This window comes from Rutidosis leptorrhynchoides, chromosome 4, assembly GCF_046630445.1.
Source record: "Rutidosis leptorrhynchoides isolate AG116_Rl617_1_P2 chromosome 4, CSIRO_AGI_Rlap_v1, whole genome shotgun sequence".
Lineage (NCBI taxonomy): Eukaryota > Viridiplantae > Streptophyta > Magnoliopsida > Asterales > Asteraceae > Rutidosis > Rutidosis leptorrhynchoides.
In genome coordinates, this window is record NC_092336.1 from 62,240,806 (window position 1) to 62,258,392 (window position 17,587).

The following is a 17,587-nucleotide window of genomic DNA, read 5'->3' on the forward strand; positions in this document are numbered from 1 at the left end:
TCTTTTCTGGTGGCGTCATTTAATTTTCTATAATCAATACACACACGCCATCCTGTTACAGTCCTAGTAGGAATAAGCTCATTTTTCTCATTTGTAATGACAGTCATGCCACCCTTCTTAGGCACGCATTGAACTGGGCTTACCCATGGACTATCAGAGATTGGATATATTAGACCTGCATCTAGCAGTTTAATAATCTCTTTCTTAACTACATCTTGCATATTAGGATTTAGTCTTCGTTGGCATTGCACATACGTTTTATGACCTTCTTCCATAAGGATTTTATGTGTGCAATACGAAGGACTTATTCCTTTAATATCATGAATCTTCCATGCAATGGCTGGTTTATGAGCTTTCAACACAGAAATGAGTTGTGATTTCTCATTTTCAGTAAGAGAAGACGATATTATTACAGGTAATTCAGATTCACCATGTAAATAAGCGTATTCCAAATGGTTTGGAAGTGGCTTTAACTCTAATTTCGGAGGTTCTTCTATCGATGATTTGTATCGATATCTGTCTTCTTCTTTTAGCATTTGAATTTCTTCTGTTGTTGGTTCATATCCATTAGCTATAAGTGTAGCTAACATTTCAGCTTCATCAATTGGTTCATTACCTTCTCCTAAAGAACATTCTCCTGTTCCTTGTAATTCTGGAAATTCTTCTAATAATTCTGCATGTGCATCTATAGTTTGAATATAATAACATGTATCATCTGCAGATTGTGGTTGTTGCATTGCTCTATCAACTGAAAAGGTAACACTCTCATCCTCTATACTTAGGGTTAATTTCTTACCGAACACGTCTATCATTGCTTTAGCCGTGTTTAAGAATGGTCTTCCTAATATGAGAGGAACTTGAGAATCTTCTTCCATGTCCAAAACAACAAAATCTACTGGAAATACTAAAGTACCAACTTTAACTAGCATGTTCTCCATTATCCCTCTAGGATATTTTATTGATCTATCGGCTAGTTGTATGCTTATTCTGGTTAGTTTCAATTCTCCAAGGTCTAGTTTAGCGTATAGTGAATACGGCATTAGATTTATACTAGCACCTAAGTCTGCCAATGCTTCTATTGAACTAAGACTACCCAGAAAACATGGAATTGTGAAACTTCCTGGATCAGATAGTTTTTCTGGTATCTTATTCAACAGCACTGCTGAACAATTAGCATTCATGGTAACAGCCGAGAGTTCTTCCATTTTCTTTCTATTTGAGATTAGATCTTTCAAGAATTTAGCATATCTAGGCATTCCTGAAATCACATCAATGAAAGGAAGATTTACATTTATCTGTTTAAACATATCCAAGAATTTGGATTGCTCAGCTTCAAGTTTTTCTTTCTTCATTTTACTCGGGTAAGGAAGTGGTGGTTGGTATGGTTTAACATAAAGTTTAGCCATAACTGTGTTATCTTCATTAACCTTTTCAACTACCGGTTCTTTTTCCTTATCTTGATCAGGTTGTGGTTCTTGTGGAGTAGGAATAGCTTCATCAGAAGTTACAGGTATTTCAGGTGGTTTAAGTGTTGTACCACTTCTTGTGGTAATAGCTTTAGCTGTTTCATTCCGGGGGTTAGCATTTGTATCACTAGGTAGACTTTCCGGTTTTCTTTCACCTATTAACCTTGCTAGGTTACTTACTTCTTGTTCCAAATTTTGAATAGAAGCTTGTTGATTTCTAAATGCTTGAGCATTTTGTTCATTAGTTTGTTTCTGAGATGTGAAAAACTGCGTTTGAGTTTCAACTAGCTTCGTCATCATATCTTCTAAATTCGGCTTTTTATCATCGGTTTGTTGTGGTGGTTTGTTTTGAAAATTAGGTCTTTGCTGGTTGTAAGTATTATTGGATACTTGTTGATTGCTAGGACCTTGTTGGTTGTTGTATGGAATATTTCTGTTATAATTCTGGTTTTGATTGTAAATCGGTCTTGGTGGTTGATAATTATTCTGATAATTATTTCCAGGCCTTTGGTTTATATATGAAATATTCTCTCTTTGTTCCATTGTTAATTCAATACTGAGACAATCTTTTGTCAAATGTGGTCCTCCACACTGCTCACAACTAATTCGTATTGAGTGAATATCTTTAGTCATCTTTTCCATTCGTCTCTCGACAGCATCTATCTTTGAGGAAATGGAATCTAAGTCATGGCTAGAATCGGCTCTAGCTGCTTTAGATGATCTAATGATATCTTTTTCTTGGTGCCACTCATGTGAGTGGGAAGCAGTGTTATCAATAATTTTGTAAGCATCAGTTTCGGTTTTCTTCATAATAGAACCACCAGCTGCTATATCTATGTCTTTCCTTGTAGTGATGTCGCATCCTTGGTAGAATATTTGTACTATTTGACAGGTGTCTAAACCATGTTGCGGACATCCTCTTAACAACTTTCCATATCTTGTCCACGCCTCATATAGAGTTTCATTCGGCTTCTGTGTGAACGTAACAATTTCTGCTTGAAGTCTTACGGCTTTAGATGCAGGAAAGAATTGTTTAAGAAATTTTTCAACTAAAACATCCCATGTATCAATCGCCCCTTCAGGTAACGATTCCAACCAATCTTTGGCTTCTCCCTTTAAAGTCCAGGGAAATAACAAGAGATATATCTGTTCATCCTCTACTTCTCGGATTTTAAATAGTGTGCAGATCCTATTAAAGGTACGTAGATGTTCATTTGGATCTTCCTTCGGCGCACCACTAAATTGGCATTGATTAGTCACCATGTGTAGAATTTGTCCTTTGATTTCATTATCTGGCGCATTAATGTCTGGATGAGTAATTGCGTGACCTTGGCCAGTGCGTTTAGCTCTCATTCGGTCTTCCATACTTAAAGGTTCCAGATTCTCCATAATTGAATTTGTTGAATCGGAATCACTAGAGAATTCTGATTTAATGGTTCGTTCCTCAACAATCTCTGTTTGAATGATTGGTGGTTCCGGAGGAAAGTTTAGTGGTTCAGGATCTACGAATCGTTCCTGAATATTCTCCGGATTCTCAATTGTGAGGTCGGGTTCAAAAAATGGATTATCGAAAATTTGAACTGAAGTACTTGGTCGACTGGATGACGATTCTAAAGAAAAATCAACGACAGTAATATTTGTTAAATGTCTTGATCTAGTTACAGGTGGTGAACATACAAAAGGTGGTGAACTTCTTGCTCGGTGCATTCACTGAATATCCTATTAGTTTTAAAAAGGAAAGAAAAATTATAATAAGTTATCCAATCAATAGACTTTTCTGATTTTGCCCACGTTTCGAATAGCCAAAAGATGCAGCAGAGGGGCAGGATTCGTTTGGTCTCAATATAATTGAGGACTGTTTGGCTCCAATAACCCGGTCCACGTACAAATCCAACTATTACTACGAACCAGAAAATTTTGATGTCTATCAATTTAACCACTTAAAATAAATTTTCGTAATTTTAAGAAAATTTAGATAAGAAGTAGAATAAAAATCTATGTCCTAAAACTAGAATAGTGAGAAATAAGAAAGAAAAAGAGTTCGTCGAAAAAGGTCGAAAAAGAAAAATGGTTGAAAAATAAAAGGTGACGGAAAAATAAAAGAAACTTATAAAACTTAAAAACACTTGACTAACCTAACCTTATTACTACAACTAACTTAAAATTATAATCGCAAATTGAGATTACTAATTGGAATGATAATTGATACATAGGTAAAAGTCGTCTAAAAATATTAAAGCTTACAGGAAAAACTAAATCCTAAATGGAAATAACTTAAAAATAAACTAAAACTTAAAAAGGCGTCGCAAAATTCTAAAGCACCTAAATCTTAGTCTAAAGAAAAAGCACTTAAGGAATTCTACGGCAAAGCTTAAAAATCTAGAAGTAAAAATAACTATGGCAAAAACTAAGTTTTCAAACTAAATATGGGCTAAAAATACAAATATTACGCTAAAACGATTAAAAAGGGACAAAATATAAAAATATACAAAAAGTTGTAAAAAGTACAAATTTTATAAAAATATTATTTTTATATTATTTATTTTATAAAACTATTAATTTTATATATAATAAAACTAATTAAAATTTAAAATACAATTTAATTAAAAAAAACTTAAACTAATTATAATAATTAAATTGATTAGGGTTTATTAATAATAATAATAATAAAATCCGTAATTAATGTGAAATTAGGGTTCTGTCCGTGTGTCAGAGAAACTCCGCGAGTCGCGGTATTCGATGCAGCAAACCCCGCGAGTCGCGGGGTTCCAAAAATCAACTCAGGTACGTTTTTTTATTCGACGTTTTTTTTTTTTTTTCTAATTTTCTGTTTTTATATAAATAAAAGATATTTAAATAAAACTTATACTAAAATAAAAATAAAGAAACTTATAACACTTTTAACAAACTCTTAAAAATATATAAATTTTTGTTTTTCTTTTTATATTTTCGAATATTTAAAACGTACTTTTATAAAAACGAATTTTAATAAAAGTAAAATAAAAATCTTTTTTTTTTTTATGTAGCGTTGCGCTTTCGGCTTTTAAGAGGTCCCCGGCAGCGGCGCCAAAAATACTTGATGTCAAAGCTAAGGGGTATAAAATACTATTAAATTTTACAAGGAAATACTATTAAATACGATACAATTTTACACAAGATATTTATTTATTTATAGAATGGATATACTTAAACCTTGCTACAACACTTATAGGCAGTGTACCTAATCGTACAGTAGTGTAGTTTTTAGTAAGTCCGGTTCGTTCCACAGGAAAATCTTTAAACAAAGCTTAACGCTATATTAGTTTACTTTTATAAAAATACAAATATATATATAAGTAATATTATTATTATTATAAAGGGGGGTTTTTTTACCGTTTAATGACCGGTTTGTCGATTTTAAAACTTTAGTCGCAGTTAAAACCAAATGTAAAATAATAAATAAATACAAGACTTAATTTAAAGCGTAAAGTAAATAACGATAATGAAATTGCGAATAATAAAAGTGCGATAAAATAAACTTGCGTTAATTAAAAGATGCGATAATTAGAAGTGCAATTAAATATAAAATAAAGGAAATTTAATATGAAATAAAAGAATTATGCTTATTTAAACTTCCGTAATCATGATGTTTGACGTGTTGATTTTAGTTTTATGCCCATGGGTTAATTGTCCTTTGTCCTGGATTATTTAATATGTCCATACGGATTTGTCCATAATAGTCCATCAGTCATAAATATAAAGAGCGAAAGCCTTCGTCAAATTATTCTTATTCCCGAAGTCAAATATTCCAACTAATTGGGGATTCGAATTGTAACAAGGTTTTAATACTTTGTTTAATGAATACACCAGGTTATCGACTGCGTGTAAACCAAGGTTTTACTACTTTGTTAACAATTACACCAATTACCCTTGAATGTAATTCACCCATGTTTCAACAAGTCTATTAACTATTAATCCAGTTCCGTATCCGGTAAAATGAATAATTATTGGTATTTATAGATATCCCGCCCACCGTACCCAGTCAAGCGTATGTGGTTATATATAAATACGTCGAATTATAAGTTTGTATATTAAATTAACAAGGTATTGTTTAGTTAATATAAAACCCATTAATAGCCCATAGTCTAATTTCCACAAGTGTCGTTCTTTTGTGCAAACCCCAATTATGGTACAAATCCCAATTACCCAATTTTAGTAATTAGCCCAACATCATGATTACTTCGGATTAAATAAGCATAATAATAACTTAGCTACGAGACATTAAATTAAAAAGGTTGAACATAACTTACAATGATTAAAAATAGCGTAGCGTTACACGGACAGAATTTCGACTTACACCCTTACAACATTCGCTAACATACCCTTATTATTAGGATTTAAAATTAAAATTAAAATTAAAATTAAAATTATAATATATATATATATATATATATATATATATATATATATATATATATATATATATATATATATATATATATATATATATATATATATATATATATATATATATATATATATTACGTATATATTGAGAGAAGAAGGAAAAAAGATGATAAAAATGATCAGAATTCGGTTTGCTTTATAGGGAGTTTCAAAACTTGGGGCTCCGCGACTCGCGGCCCTTTTGGCCTTCAAACTCCGCGAGTCGCGGAGATTGAAATTACAGCTCAGTCCCTTTTGGAGTCTTTTTTGCCGACGGTTTTAAATATTAATATAATATATAAATAATTATAAGAATTATTTAAATATTATATTATATTTATGTGCATAGTTGCCTTGTAATTTTTAGTCCGTTGCGTCGAGCGTTGAGAGTTGACTCTGGTCCCGGTTCCGGATTTTCGAACGTCCTTGCGTACAATTTAATATCTTGTACTTTGCGTTTTGAATCTTGTACTCTTGTAATTTCGAGACGTTTCTTATCAATAATTGGAACCTCTTTGATTGTCTTTTGTAATTTTGAGCTTTTTGGTCGTTTGCGTATTCAATTCGTCGAATCTGTCTTTTGTCTTCACCTTTTATTATTTAAACGAATATTACTTGTAAATAGAACAATTACAACTAAAAGCTTGTCTTTCTTGAGGAATAATGCTATGAAATATATGTTCGTTTTTAGCATTATCACTGCCGGCATTAAACCTATATCTCACCAACTTTATGTTGACGTTTTAAGCATGTTTATTCTCAGGTGATAACTAAAAGCTTCCGCTGCAATATGTTGAATTTAAGCAAGATCTTGAGTATGCATATTTGTGTCAAAAATAAAACTGCATATCGGAGGATTTGTAATGTAAAATATGTTGGAAGTCGTATTGTTATTATCACATGTAAAGTTTGTAAGTCTAAGATTATCGCTAAACGATAATCATTATTATCTTGTTTAAGCCTTGTATTTGTAATAAAAGTTATGGTTTGTATTGTAAAAACGAATGCAATTTTTGAAAAACATCGCATATAGAGATCAATACCTCGCGATGAAATCATATGTTATTGTATTCGTCCTTATGGTTAAGGTCGGGTTATGACAGCTTACCCTCTCGTTGTTGATATTTTTATAGGTTCGCATGATGGTGGCTCGGGTAAGCATGGGAATTAGAGATCTTGACTAGTATGCTTTAGAAGATCTTGCTTTCGTACTTGATTAGGATTTGGGTAGCGTAGTCCCAAATCACCATGCTCGGTTTTGGTTGAAAACTAAACTAGTCGGGTCGTGTATGTCCGTTTGGACAATTAATCAATGTATTAAATGTTTTAAGGTTTATTAAACCTTCTATTGTATTAAAGATGTTTATGGAAACACAATTGGGACCTAAAGTATTATTTAACGCGTATTAAAAGGAAAATTTTTTATGGGCCGGTTTTAATACGGGTTGGGTCGTTACACTTTGATTCTATGTTTTAATCCTTGTTTAATTTAGGCTTTGTATTTATGTGGGTTTTAGCTTAATATAGCTTGAATCTTGCTTGTAAGTGTTTGTTATGCTAAATTGATGTTAGTAAACGTTTACATATGAGTAATATATGTTTCCTGAGTGATTTTTAGAGTTAAAACAAGTCCAAAACGTGATTTGGGGGTTAAAAGCTCGAAAACAATGACCTGGTACTGATGAATAGCATCCGTACGGATATCGAGTGCATCCATACGGATACGGGTCGTATCCAGACCATTTTTGGTGCATCCGTACGGATACAGATGCATCCGTGCGGATGCAGATCAGCAGAATATTGTAAAACTTATTTTGGCCGTAACTTTCAAACGGTAACTCCGTTTTTGACAACTAAACTATCGTTGGAATCGTATTGAAGTCTATTTTCCAATGGTAAGATTTTAAAATACTAGATCAAACTTTAATTTGGGTCAAAATGAGATGATAGCGTGTATGCTTCGTTTTACATGCGTGTGAAGCTGCTATTGAATGGAAAACCATGTAAACATGTCATATATGGATACATAGAGTTGTATGATGTTGTTTAGAGTATGAATTGATGATGTTATTGATTTGATATGTACTAACTCGGGATATGATATTATCAGGTAATAAAGAAACGGAGAAGACTCAGTAATATAAGACTTCTGAGTTCTTGTTGTTTATCATGTGAGTGGGATTATCTCGGGTGTAGCATAGAGTAGCTTGTCATGTTACATCATTATATTGTTATTTAGTTGCCATGTTATAATTGTAATGTTGCCATGTTGTGTTGATATTAGTTGATTGAGCACTGTTGACGGAACCTTGACTTGTTAGGTTCTGTTTTGTTGTTTCGAACCTCGACTTGTTAAGGTCCGCTCATGAGGAATCTTGACTTGTTAGATCTTACTCAAGGAGGTCAATCTCAACTTGTTAGGTTGGGTCTTGTTGACCACTGTCTGTTGAGTATAGTGTTGAATGACGCATCGCCTGCGTGTGGATGGCTATACTGGGGATTCAGTGGTAAGGCTAATGGTAGAATCTAGTCCGATCAACTAGGGTCGTGTGCCTGACTAGGGCGTCGTTCCTCCAACTAGAGCAAAGTTGAATTATTGTTGTTGATTATTGTTGTTGAACGAGTTGATATTGTATGATAGATTTGTAGATAGTTCCATTCACTTAGCTTTGGCTAACCCCTCTTCTCCTCCCTTACAGCTTTTGGATATTAGCGGGTTTTGGGATGGGAGTGGACGTTTTGAAGATATGTTTGACAGAACTACTCTGATGTCTAGTGTCTTATGTTGTAAAATGTTGTCTAACGTAACACCGGTAGTTTATGTAATAGTATAACTTAACGGATTCATATTCATCACGTTTTATGTATGTTTAAGGGTATTTTGGTAATCAAGACTTTCGCTGTGTATTTTAAAAAAAAATACGGTGTTACAGGATGTGTTGGTGTATCGGTACCGGGTTCATTATATTTTAGTTGATTTTAGGAGGGTTGTTGGTATTTGGTCAGCAAATTTGGGGGATGGTGTGTAGTTGAGACGTCAGTTGGATGGTGTTGTGTTTTCAAATGTTGGAAGGTGTCAAAGGTGGTTGGACGTCGATAGTTTCGTAGTGCATCGTTGCACTTGTGTTTGTGTTTAAGGTTGCATAAGTTTAGTTCATTTAGATCATGCGTGTTCATGTTCGTAGGTTTGCATCAAGACGATTATCATTGTATGTTGTTACAAATAGATCATAGATACTACTAAAAAAAATGTTTTGATCCGTATAATTTGTATTTCTACTAAACATGAGATCTATTTTTTCATTTAAGTTTTCGAAAAAAGATTGTACTTCTTTTTTAATTTATACATAGTCCTTGTGTTTGCTCATATTATGAGTTCAGTCTCTAATTTTTTGTTACGTAGACAGTCTTCATGGTTTGCAATTACTGTGCGTTCTCTAAGACTAACGTCCATTAACAAATTTTTTTAAGAAATATAATGACATATATACCTTCATGTGCAACTTGCTTAGAGTTTTTTTTTTTTTTTTTTTTTTAGATTTAGTTAGTGTTTGTGAATGATTATTAGGATGATGAAGATGTAAGTGAGATGATGATTACGATGAATGTGAAAAGGACGAGTTAAATGAAAAAGATAAGAAAATGATAAAAAGACAATATTACTCTAATGTGAGGGGATTTAACGATCGTCAGATGCACACAAACTATTCATGCAAAATTTGTAAACCCTAGGACTATGAATGAAAAAAGAGTGTAAATAGTATAGCAGTAAATTGAGATAAACTACATAACCATCCGCGTATTATTACTGAGAAGAACATGGTTGATGAGTTCTTAAACCCTCTAGCTACAGCAAGTTATCAAGCAACATGCCCAACATATTACACATTGAGCCCAACGAAAATAGAAATATCCGGTCAAACAACATCAAAACTACTCTGATAACATAAACTACTCTGACGTGTCGGTATTTAACAACATAACCTACTCTGACGTGTCGGTTTACTGACACGTACTTCACACAAAAGCTTAAAAATTCGACCTTTTTGTTACTTTCACACCCCTAATCATTTCAATACCTTTTACACACACACACACACACACACAAACGTTACTTTTCACCCGAAATGTCTTCCGATGACTTGCCGGATTGGCTTCCTGCTGACTGGTTTATGAAAGTCAGAGAAGTCAATGCAAAGAAAGTCAAAGTAATTCCTATGTTTACTCTCTCCAATTTCATTTGTTTAATTCTTACAGATTTGTTGGTTTTTGTTTCGAATTTAGGTCTAATTTACATTATATTGCGAAATTACTACCTCTATGTGTATTTACGTCAATTAAATTCTGTTTTGAGCTGATTTTGCCCTACTTTTGTTATTATTAGCTGAAGTTTGATAAATTTAGGGCGAATCTAGGGTTTTTGTATGTAAACTTGTTGTAATTTTCGTATGCATATTTTTAGCTACATTTGCTGCTAGCAACCGCTTGAGCTGTAGTTTGTTAATTTCTGGGCAAATCTACATAATTGTTGTAACTTTTGTATACATATTTATATATCTAGCTACATTTTACTGCTAGTATCTGATTGAGCTGTAGTTTGTTAATTTTCAGGGCAAATCTAGGGTTTTTGTATGTATAATTATTGTGATTTTTGTATGCATAATTTTAGCCACATTTGCTGCTAGGAACCGCTTGAGATGTAAATTGATAATTTTAGGGCAAAATGGAATAACAAATGTTATTGTGTGTAATAGTTATTGTGATATTCGTAAACACGTATTTAGCTACATTTCCTGCTAGAAATAGCTTGACTGTTTTTTGCTACAAAGTATGACATTTATTTATATATGTTACAGTATTATTTTCATAGCACATGTATATAGAAGTTGTTTATCATTGTGATCTCTTTTCGTTGGATGACTGTATTTTTTAATTTTTTTTTTCTTTTTCAGTGCTACATTGATCCTGAAGGACACAGGTTCTATTCGAAGCCACAAGTGTTTGAGCATCTCAAGAAGAATAACAGTGGCACAACATCCACAAACACTGTAATGCTCTATAGTTGGCACCCTTCTTTTATTTGTATATATTTAATATTTAATTTGTATGTCATTTACGATTCTGTTTTATATTATTGTTCAGCATAATGCTGATGGTTCGGGTGTAGACACATCCATGGAGCAAGATGTTGACCCTACAAATGGAGAAGGGAGCCCTATCCCTATTATTGCCACCCCAATATCAGCTTGGGTATTCCTTTTGTCGTTTAGTTTGTAACCTAATAATATAGTGTTACCCAGGTGGCGATTTAATCCACTTTAATTATAAATGGGTCGATTGTGGTATGTGTAATCTTAAATATTTCAAATAATTTCTTAGCTAAATGGGGAACGGGTCAACTGGTCAAATTTTAATACACTTTTGACAAGAAACCAAAATTAGTTGCTATTTAATTCCTAACTTATCCTATTAAAGTTCTTTTGCACCTAATATATTAATCATAAAACAACTATCTTATACTAAAAACATTTTTTATATTAAACTTCAAGAAATTAAGAAGGGGCCGAACAAGTCAAACATGTTGAAAGTTGTCATTGTTGTAATATGTGTAACAAATTCATTACTATTTAAACGCATCGAAAACGAATAATGACCCTTTTTAAGTTGTACGTTTTCATTTGCCCAAACCCTTTTGCCACCTCTAGCATCAACAACTTATTATTTTGGTTAACTAACTGCTTGTTGCTAATATGTACAGAAATCAGATCCTGATATGTCCGAGTCATATGAAACGCCTAAAGTCGAGAAGAATACAACCAGAACAAAGATAGGAAGCGCTCGCTTATCCGCTAAATATGAAGTTTGTTTCATTTACCCCGACATTCATGTAAAATTTTGAATATTCTATTTTAATCAAATTTAATTAACCATTAGGGTTTTGGAGCAATATATAGGTTGTCTCAAGGACTCCGGTAGAAGGGTTGCCCTCCGGGTGGATAATGGAACTTAGGAGGAGAACACGTGGAGCTGTGAAAACTGATCCGGTTACGTTTTCTAAATTATATGCAATTTTGTTATATATGATTAAATAATTATACATCTGATCGAGTTTTTAATATATTCAGTACTTCCTAGACCCTTTGAGTGAATACGTATTTTTCTCAAAAAAGGATGCTTTGCGCTATTTGGAATCAGGAGATGTAAAAAATTGTGTCATAAAACCAGTGAAAAGGGATATGAATGAAGACTCTGTAAGTTCTTTGAAATATATTGTGGTTTCCAAATCTCTATAATCTATTTTTTATTGCAACCTTGGTAAGTTATTGTTCTCTCAAAGTGACTTTCTATTTCAGGAAAACTAAATAGTTAATCTACTTTAGTTTGACTTTCTTATTGGGAAACGAACCTTGTTTTAATCAAACGGAGGCCGGTAACATTGTGAAATAGTTTTAAAAAGATTGATTTAAGGTAATCTTAAAAGATAGTCGGTTTCAAGTACTGTCAGGTTTTTTAAACATGGTTTAAGTTTTGATTTGTTGCTAACCTCCATGGCACCATTAGTCGTGTTTCCCGGAGACCTGAATTTACCTCAATTTTTTAAATTTGGTTACATTGGATCAAATTATATGTATGAATAAATTTCTTACCTAAAATAGAACTCCCAAAATTTGTTACCTTTCTATGCAATGTTCCTTTCTGAATTAAAAAAAAATGATTCACTAGTTCATATAGTTAGTCTCGATTTCACTAAAAAAATATTAAAATTTAAAGAAGTCTTATTTCATTTTAAAGTTATAACATGGTCCATTTCATCTTAAGATCGACCCTTGTTTTTTTCTTCTTCTTGAAAGTTGGTTCTCACAACTGTGCATTCTTTAATCCTGAAGTTATACATCATAACAATACCGATTTTTTTTTTTTTTTTTTTTTTTTTTTTTTTTTTTTTTTTTTTAGCATAATGCTAATTTGAGTTCTGCTGGAGGAGAAATGGCTTCAAAACCTGTATCCATAAAAACTGAAACTCCCGAACCGTTAACAACAAATGGTATCAAAATGGAGATGGAAACAAACGATGCAAGTATAGAGTGCCCGGTAAAGGACAATTTGATTTAATCATTTTATTTTTAATTTATTGTAGATTCTTATTCTTATTGTTGTCTTGCACCTTTCTGTGAATCTGCATCATTTCTGTTAAACAAATTTGTTTGAATTCATCTTTTTAATTACTCTGAGCTTAAGGATTTTCACTAGTTACTATCATTCCATTTTTAAGAAGATTAATAATTAATATAAATAATGGTTGACTATTCAGAAACCGCTTCGCTCTATAAGTGGAGGATATTTTTCTACACGTACACCGAAAGAAGAAATTTCTGATTGGCTACCTGAACGATGGGCTGTTGAAGTGCATTATAAATCTTCTGGAATGCAATACAAGGTGACTGAAAATAGACTGAAAATACAGTTATTCTTCAATATTCTAGATTTGAAAAAAAAAAAAATTATTAACCCAAATGTGACCTCTTATAGCACAATCTGCATCTTCTAATTTATCTGTAATATTGCTTATTAGACTGATACTGTTTGAAGCATTTTGTTTTTGGTCTTCTCGATATTACTCATGATGTTTGGTTATTGTTGTGCTTTTTTAGGTTTATAAGGACTCTGCCAGTGGGAAGAAGTTTTATTCGAAGCCGCAAGTGCTTAGCTATCTCTCGAATGGCACTAGCAGCAATTCCAGAAAGAGAAAAGTAACTGAATTATACCTTTCTAGTAGAGATGGGGAAATGGGTGGGTCTTACTGGGTAACATGTCAAAATGGGTATTTGTTGTTAACCCTTTTATCTTCAAATTGTTAAGTACATTATGGATCTTTAATTACCATATCTAAGTATGATTAAAAATTTCTATTTTTTTCCAGTATTTTTCTAACTTGAATAAGATGTTACAAGTATGTATTGAATATACACTTTCAGTGACTCCCAATCTATTGAAATCAAACGTGAATCAATCCAATTCATTAGTAAATGGGCCAAAATTGCCACCTCTACTATCCAGTGTCGACCTTTGTGCTCATTTGATTATATTTTAATGGAAATCGCTCAGCAAAATGTTACATTTGGTTACATATATGTTATTCCATATGTTACACGACTTTGTAGGGAAATAAACCCGTTGCTAATGTTGGGCGGCCCAAAGGAAGCAAAAAGAAAAATGATGACACTCAGAAGTCGAAGTCCAATTGCGAAGAAGTTTGTTTCTGTTTCCTATGCAGATAATATATAATATGATATTACTTTTGTAAGATATATAAATATATTATATATATATATATATATATATATATATATATATATATACAGGGTCATTATCAAGAGGGAAACACTTTTTTGGGGGAAGTAAATTTTTTTCGTTTTTTTGAATTTTTTTTTTTTTTAGACATCAAGTTAGGTGAAAATATGAACATTTAAAAAAGACACTTTGTGATGAATGTTATTATTTTAGCGGGAAAACGTTCGAAGAAATAAATGAAAACATTCATTGCAATGAATGTTTTGCTTCTGAGTTTATTTGTATAGTTTTGTTTTCATCTTGTGTGAAGTGTTTTTTTCGAAATTTAGCCCGATTTAGAGTTTAGGGTTTAGTGTTTTGGGTTTAGTCCCTAAACCCAAAACCCTAAACTCTAAACCGTTCGTGTTAAAAATTCAATATAAACCCTAATTTCTAAACCCTAATTTCTAAACCCTAAACCCTAATTTCTAAACCCCAAACCCTAATTTTTAACCCCCTAATTTCTAACCCCTTAAAAAAAACTCACAAGCAAATGATTTTTTTCATAAATTTCTTCGAGCGTTTTTCCGCCAAAATAATAACATTCATCACAAAGTGTCTTTTTTAAATATTCATATTTTCATGTGATCTTGATGTTTGAAAAAAAAAATCGTAAAAAACGAAGAAAAAAAAAAATTACTTCCCCCTAAAAAAAAGTGCTTCCCTCTTAATTAAATATTAAGAGGGAAGCACTTTTTTGGGGGAAGTAATTTTTTTTCGTTTTTTTTCGATAAGCACTTTTTTGGGGGAAGTAATTTTTTTTCGCTTTTTTCGATTTTTTTTTTCAAGCATCAAGATCACATGAAAATATGAACATTTAAAAAAGACACTTTGTGGTGAATGTTATTATATTGGCGGTAAAACGCTCGAAGAAAAAAAATGAAAACATTCAATGCATTGAATGTTTTGATTCTGAGTTTTTTTTAGGGGGTTAGAAATTAGGGGGGTTAAAAATTAGGGTTTAGAAATTAGGGGGTTAAAAATTAGGGTTTAGCTATTAGGGTTTAGAAATTAGGGTTTTGGGTTTAGAAATTAGGGTTTAGGGTTGAGGGTTTACGGAGTAAACCCGAAAACCCTAAACTCTAATTCGGGCTAAATTCGAAAAAAACACTTCACACAAGATGAAAACAAAACGATGCAAATAAAGTCAGCAGCAAAACATTCAATGTTTTTATTTTTTTCTTCGAGCGTTTTCCCACCAAAATAATGACATTCATCACAAAGTGTCTTTTTTAAATGTTCATATTTTCATCTAATCTATAATGTTCGTGAACAAAGTTTTTTCAAAAAACGGTAAAATAAAAAAAATAAATTTGTTTCCCCCCAAAAAGTGCTTCCCTCTTGATTATGACCCTATATATATATATATATATATATATATATATATATATATATATATATATATATATATATATATATATATATATATATATATATATATATATATAATACGGGCACCTGACTTTCTTAAAAACATTTTTAAGGTTGTGACAGCATCTCCAGCAGATGGGCTGCCACATGGATGGATTAAAGAAATTAGAACCAAGATATATGCAACACACCAAAGACGTGATCCGGTACTGAGTGTCATATTTCCTACTAAATCTGTTTAGAACTTGATTTTAAAAAAATCCGTTTGGGTCTTATTATCAATGTTTGATTGAGGACTTCGGTGCACGCAGTTCTACACGGACCCTGTGAGTGGCTACATATTTCGCTCCAAATTGGATGCTATGCGCTATTTGGAAACTGGAGACATAAACTTATGTGCTATTAGACCTAAGATGAAGGATAAAGATGGAAATGAAGTTGTAAGTCCATAAATTATTCTTAATTGGATTGACTTATGTTATGTATTATTGCTAATGGGTAAAATTATTTTAACTAGCTGAAAAATAGATTTTAATCAAACAGGTTGGAAGTCACTAAGTTGAGGTTTTGATCCATAAAATATCTAAAATCATTCATGTTGAATAATTATATACTCCGTATGTTTTTGATTTCAAGTGTTAAATGAGGTAATATTGTCCATATGGCAGCTTTGTCATCGCTTTTACTTCAATTTGACACTTTTTGAAAGCTTAATCCTTTTTTGGTCCAAATTATAATTTAATATATAGTCCTTTTCATGCATAAGCAAAAGGGATATTACCTTTATTGTCAATTTGGGTAACTCATGTTAGCTTTGCGGGCCATTTGCCCTTTTTTAGAGGATAATAACTGTATTATTTTATAAATACATGTGTACTGTATATTCGACTCGCCTTTCATTGATTCACTTCTTTTGGTCATTATGAAACTAAAAGGCTGGGATTCTCGCTTAGGTGACTTGAGATTTAATTATTTATCTTATTGTATTTAGTTACTCCGTATTTTTTTTTTACAGTTTGTTGTTGGCAGTGTGCAAAAACCAGCAACAGCTGCAACTAACAATCAACTCAATGAAGGTACGGGGAAAATATTAGTCAACAATCTTCAATTTGGATGCTATTATTCCTGTTTATTATTAAAGACTTGTTCTTGTATCAACCTTATTGACATAGGAGAGAACAATGATTCATCAATTCCTGCTCGATCTTCAGGAATGATCAAGTTCGAGACTGGGCCATCAAGTGGGGTAGGTCCCACTATTGATAATGGACCAGTTAAATTTGAGAATATCTAGCTGATGATGATGACCAACTTTGTTATGATATTCCAGAGAAAAATTGGCCATATATTGACTTTGCGGTCAAAACCCTAAACAGTGAAATTCTGTTTAATGGTGAACCAACATCTGCTGCTGCTGCTCCTTTTCATGAAGTGTTCGGGCGGACACAAGTGTGAACGAAACTCCAACTAAGGTGAACTGAGGACCAATCGATGAATAGTGTGTTCATTTCCTTTTGATGACTTAAGTAATGGTGTATGATGCGATCTGTTTATTACGTTTTAAATCGTAAATAATTAATTAATTAATAGTGTTTGGCAAGTTAAACTATAACGCCAACTAATTGCAAATCAAGAGACTTAAAACGTAAAAATGTAGAAGTAGCTCACTTAATGCATCAAAACATTTTGCCACAGCTCATAATCATATTCTAAGAATAATCAATTTTTTCAAAACACAAATTCAAACACCTCCAAATAATTGTAAGTTTGTATAGTAAGTACTTTGAAATTGAAAGACGACCAATATCTTCATATTTTCATATCTTTAATATAAAAGCGGAAGCTATCTTTTTCTTGTTTGTATTTCAAGTACAAAGCGTTTTGTGTGATTTTTCTTTGGTTGTGTATGGCATAAAAGCTTATAGGAGCTTATGATAGCTTAAGCTTATATTTCTTCATAAGCCCAAGCTTCTATCTTTGTTTGACATACAATT

The 17,587-nt window shown here is 32.2% G+C and overlaps 1 protein-coding gene across 5 annotated transcripts; it reads left to right on the forward strand.

The window, feature by feature from the left end:
* The first annotated feature begins 10,003 nt into the window (after nt 1-10,003).
* Nucleotides 10,004-17,249, forward strand: LOC139843519 (uncharacterized). Of its 5 annotated transcripts, XM_071833622.1 has the most exons (15): nt 10,004-10,099; nt 10,844-10,939; nt 11,034-11,141; nt 11,650-11,751; nt 11,846-11,935; nt 12,017-12,142; nt 12,846-12,983; nt 13,204-13,329; nt 13,544-13,642; nt 14,054-14,143; nt 15,707-15,799; nt 15,905-16,033; nt 16,609-16,669; nt 16,766-16,839; nt 16,924-17,249. In XM_071833622.1, exons 1-15 carry the CDS (start codon nt 10,019-10,021, stop codon nt 16,963-16,965), a joined length of 1,455 nt encoding a protein of 484 aa, XP_071689723.1. In that variant the 5' UTR covers nt 10,004-10,018; the 3' UTR covers nt 16,966-17,249. The 5 variants fall into 5 exon arrangements, with proteins under 5 accessions (XP_071689723.1, XP_071689722.1, XP_071689724.1 ...); XM_071833621.1 differs by having other exon boundaries at nt 16,766-17,249; XM_071833623.1 differs by having other exon boundaries at nt 16,805-17,249.
* The last annotated feature ends 338 nt before the right edge of the window (nt 17,250-17,587 follow it).

Excerpts from the sequence above, each read along its gene's own strand:
- LOC139843519 (XM_071833621.1), top strand. The coding sequence starts at position 10,019 with ATGTCTTCCGATGACTTGCCGGATTGGCTTCCTGCTGACTGGTTTATG. Across the intron at positions 10,100-10,843 it reads TCAATGCAAAGAAAGTCAAA|TGCTACATTGATCCTGAAGG; the intron begins GTAATTCCTATG and ends TTTCTTTTTCAG. Across the intron at positions 11,142-11,649 it reads CCACCCCAATATCAGCTTGG|AAATCAGATCCTGATATGTC; the intron begins GTATTCCTTTTG and ends TAATATGTACAG.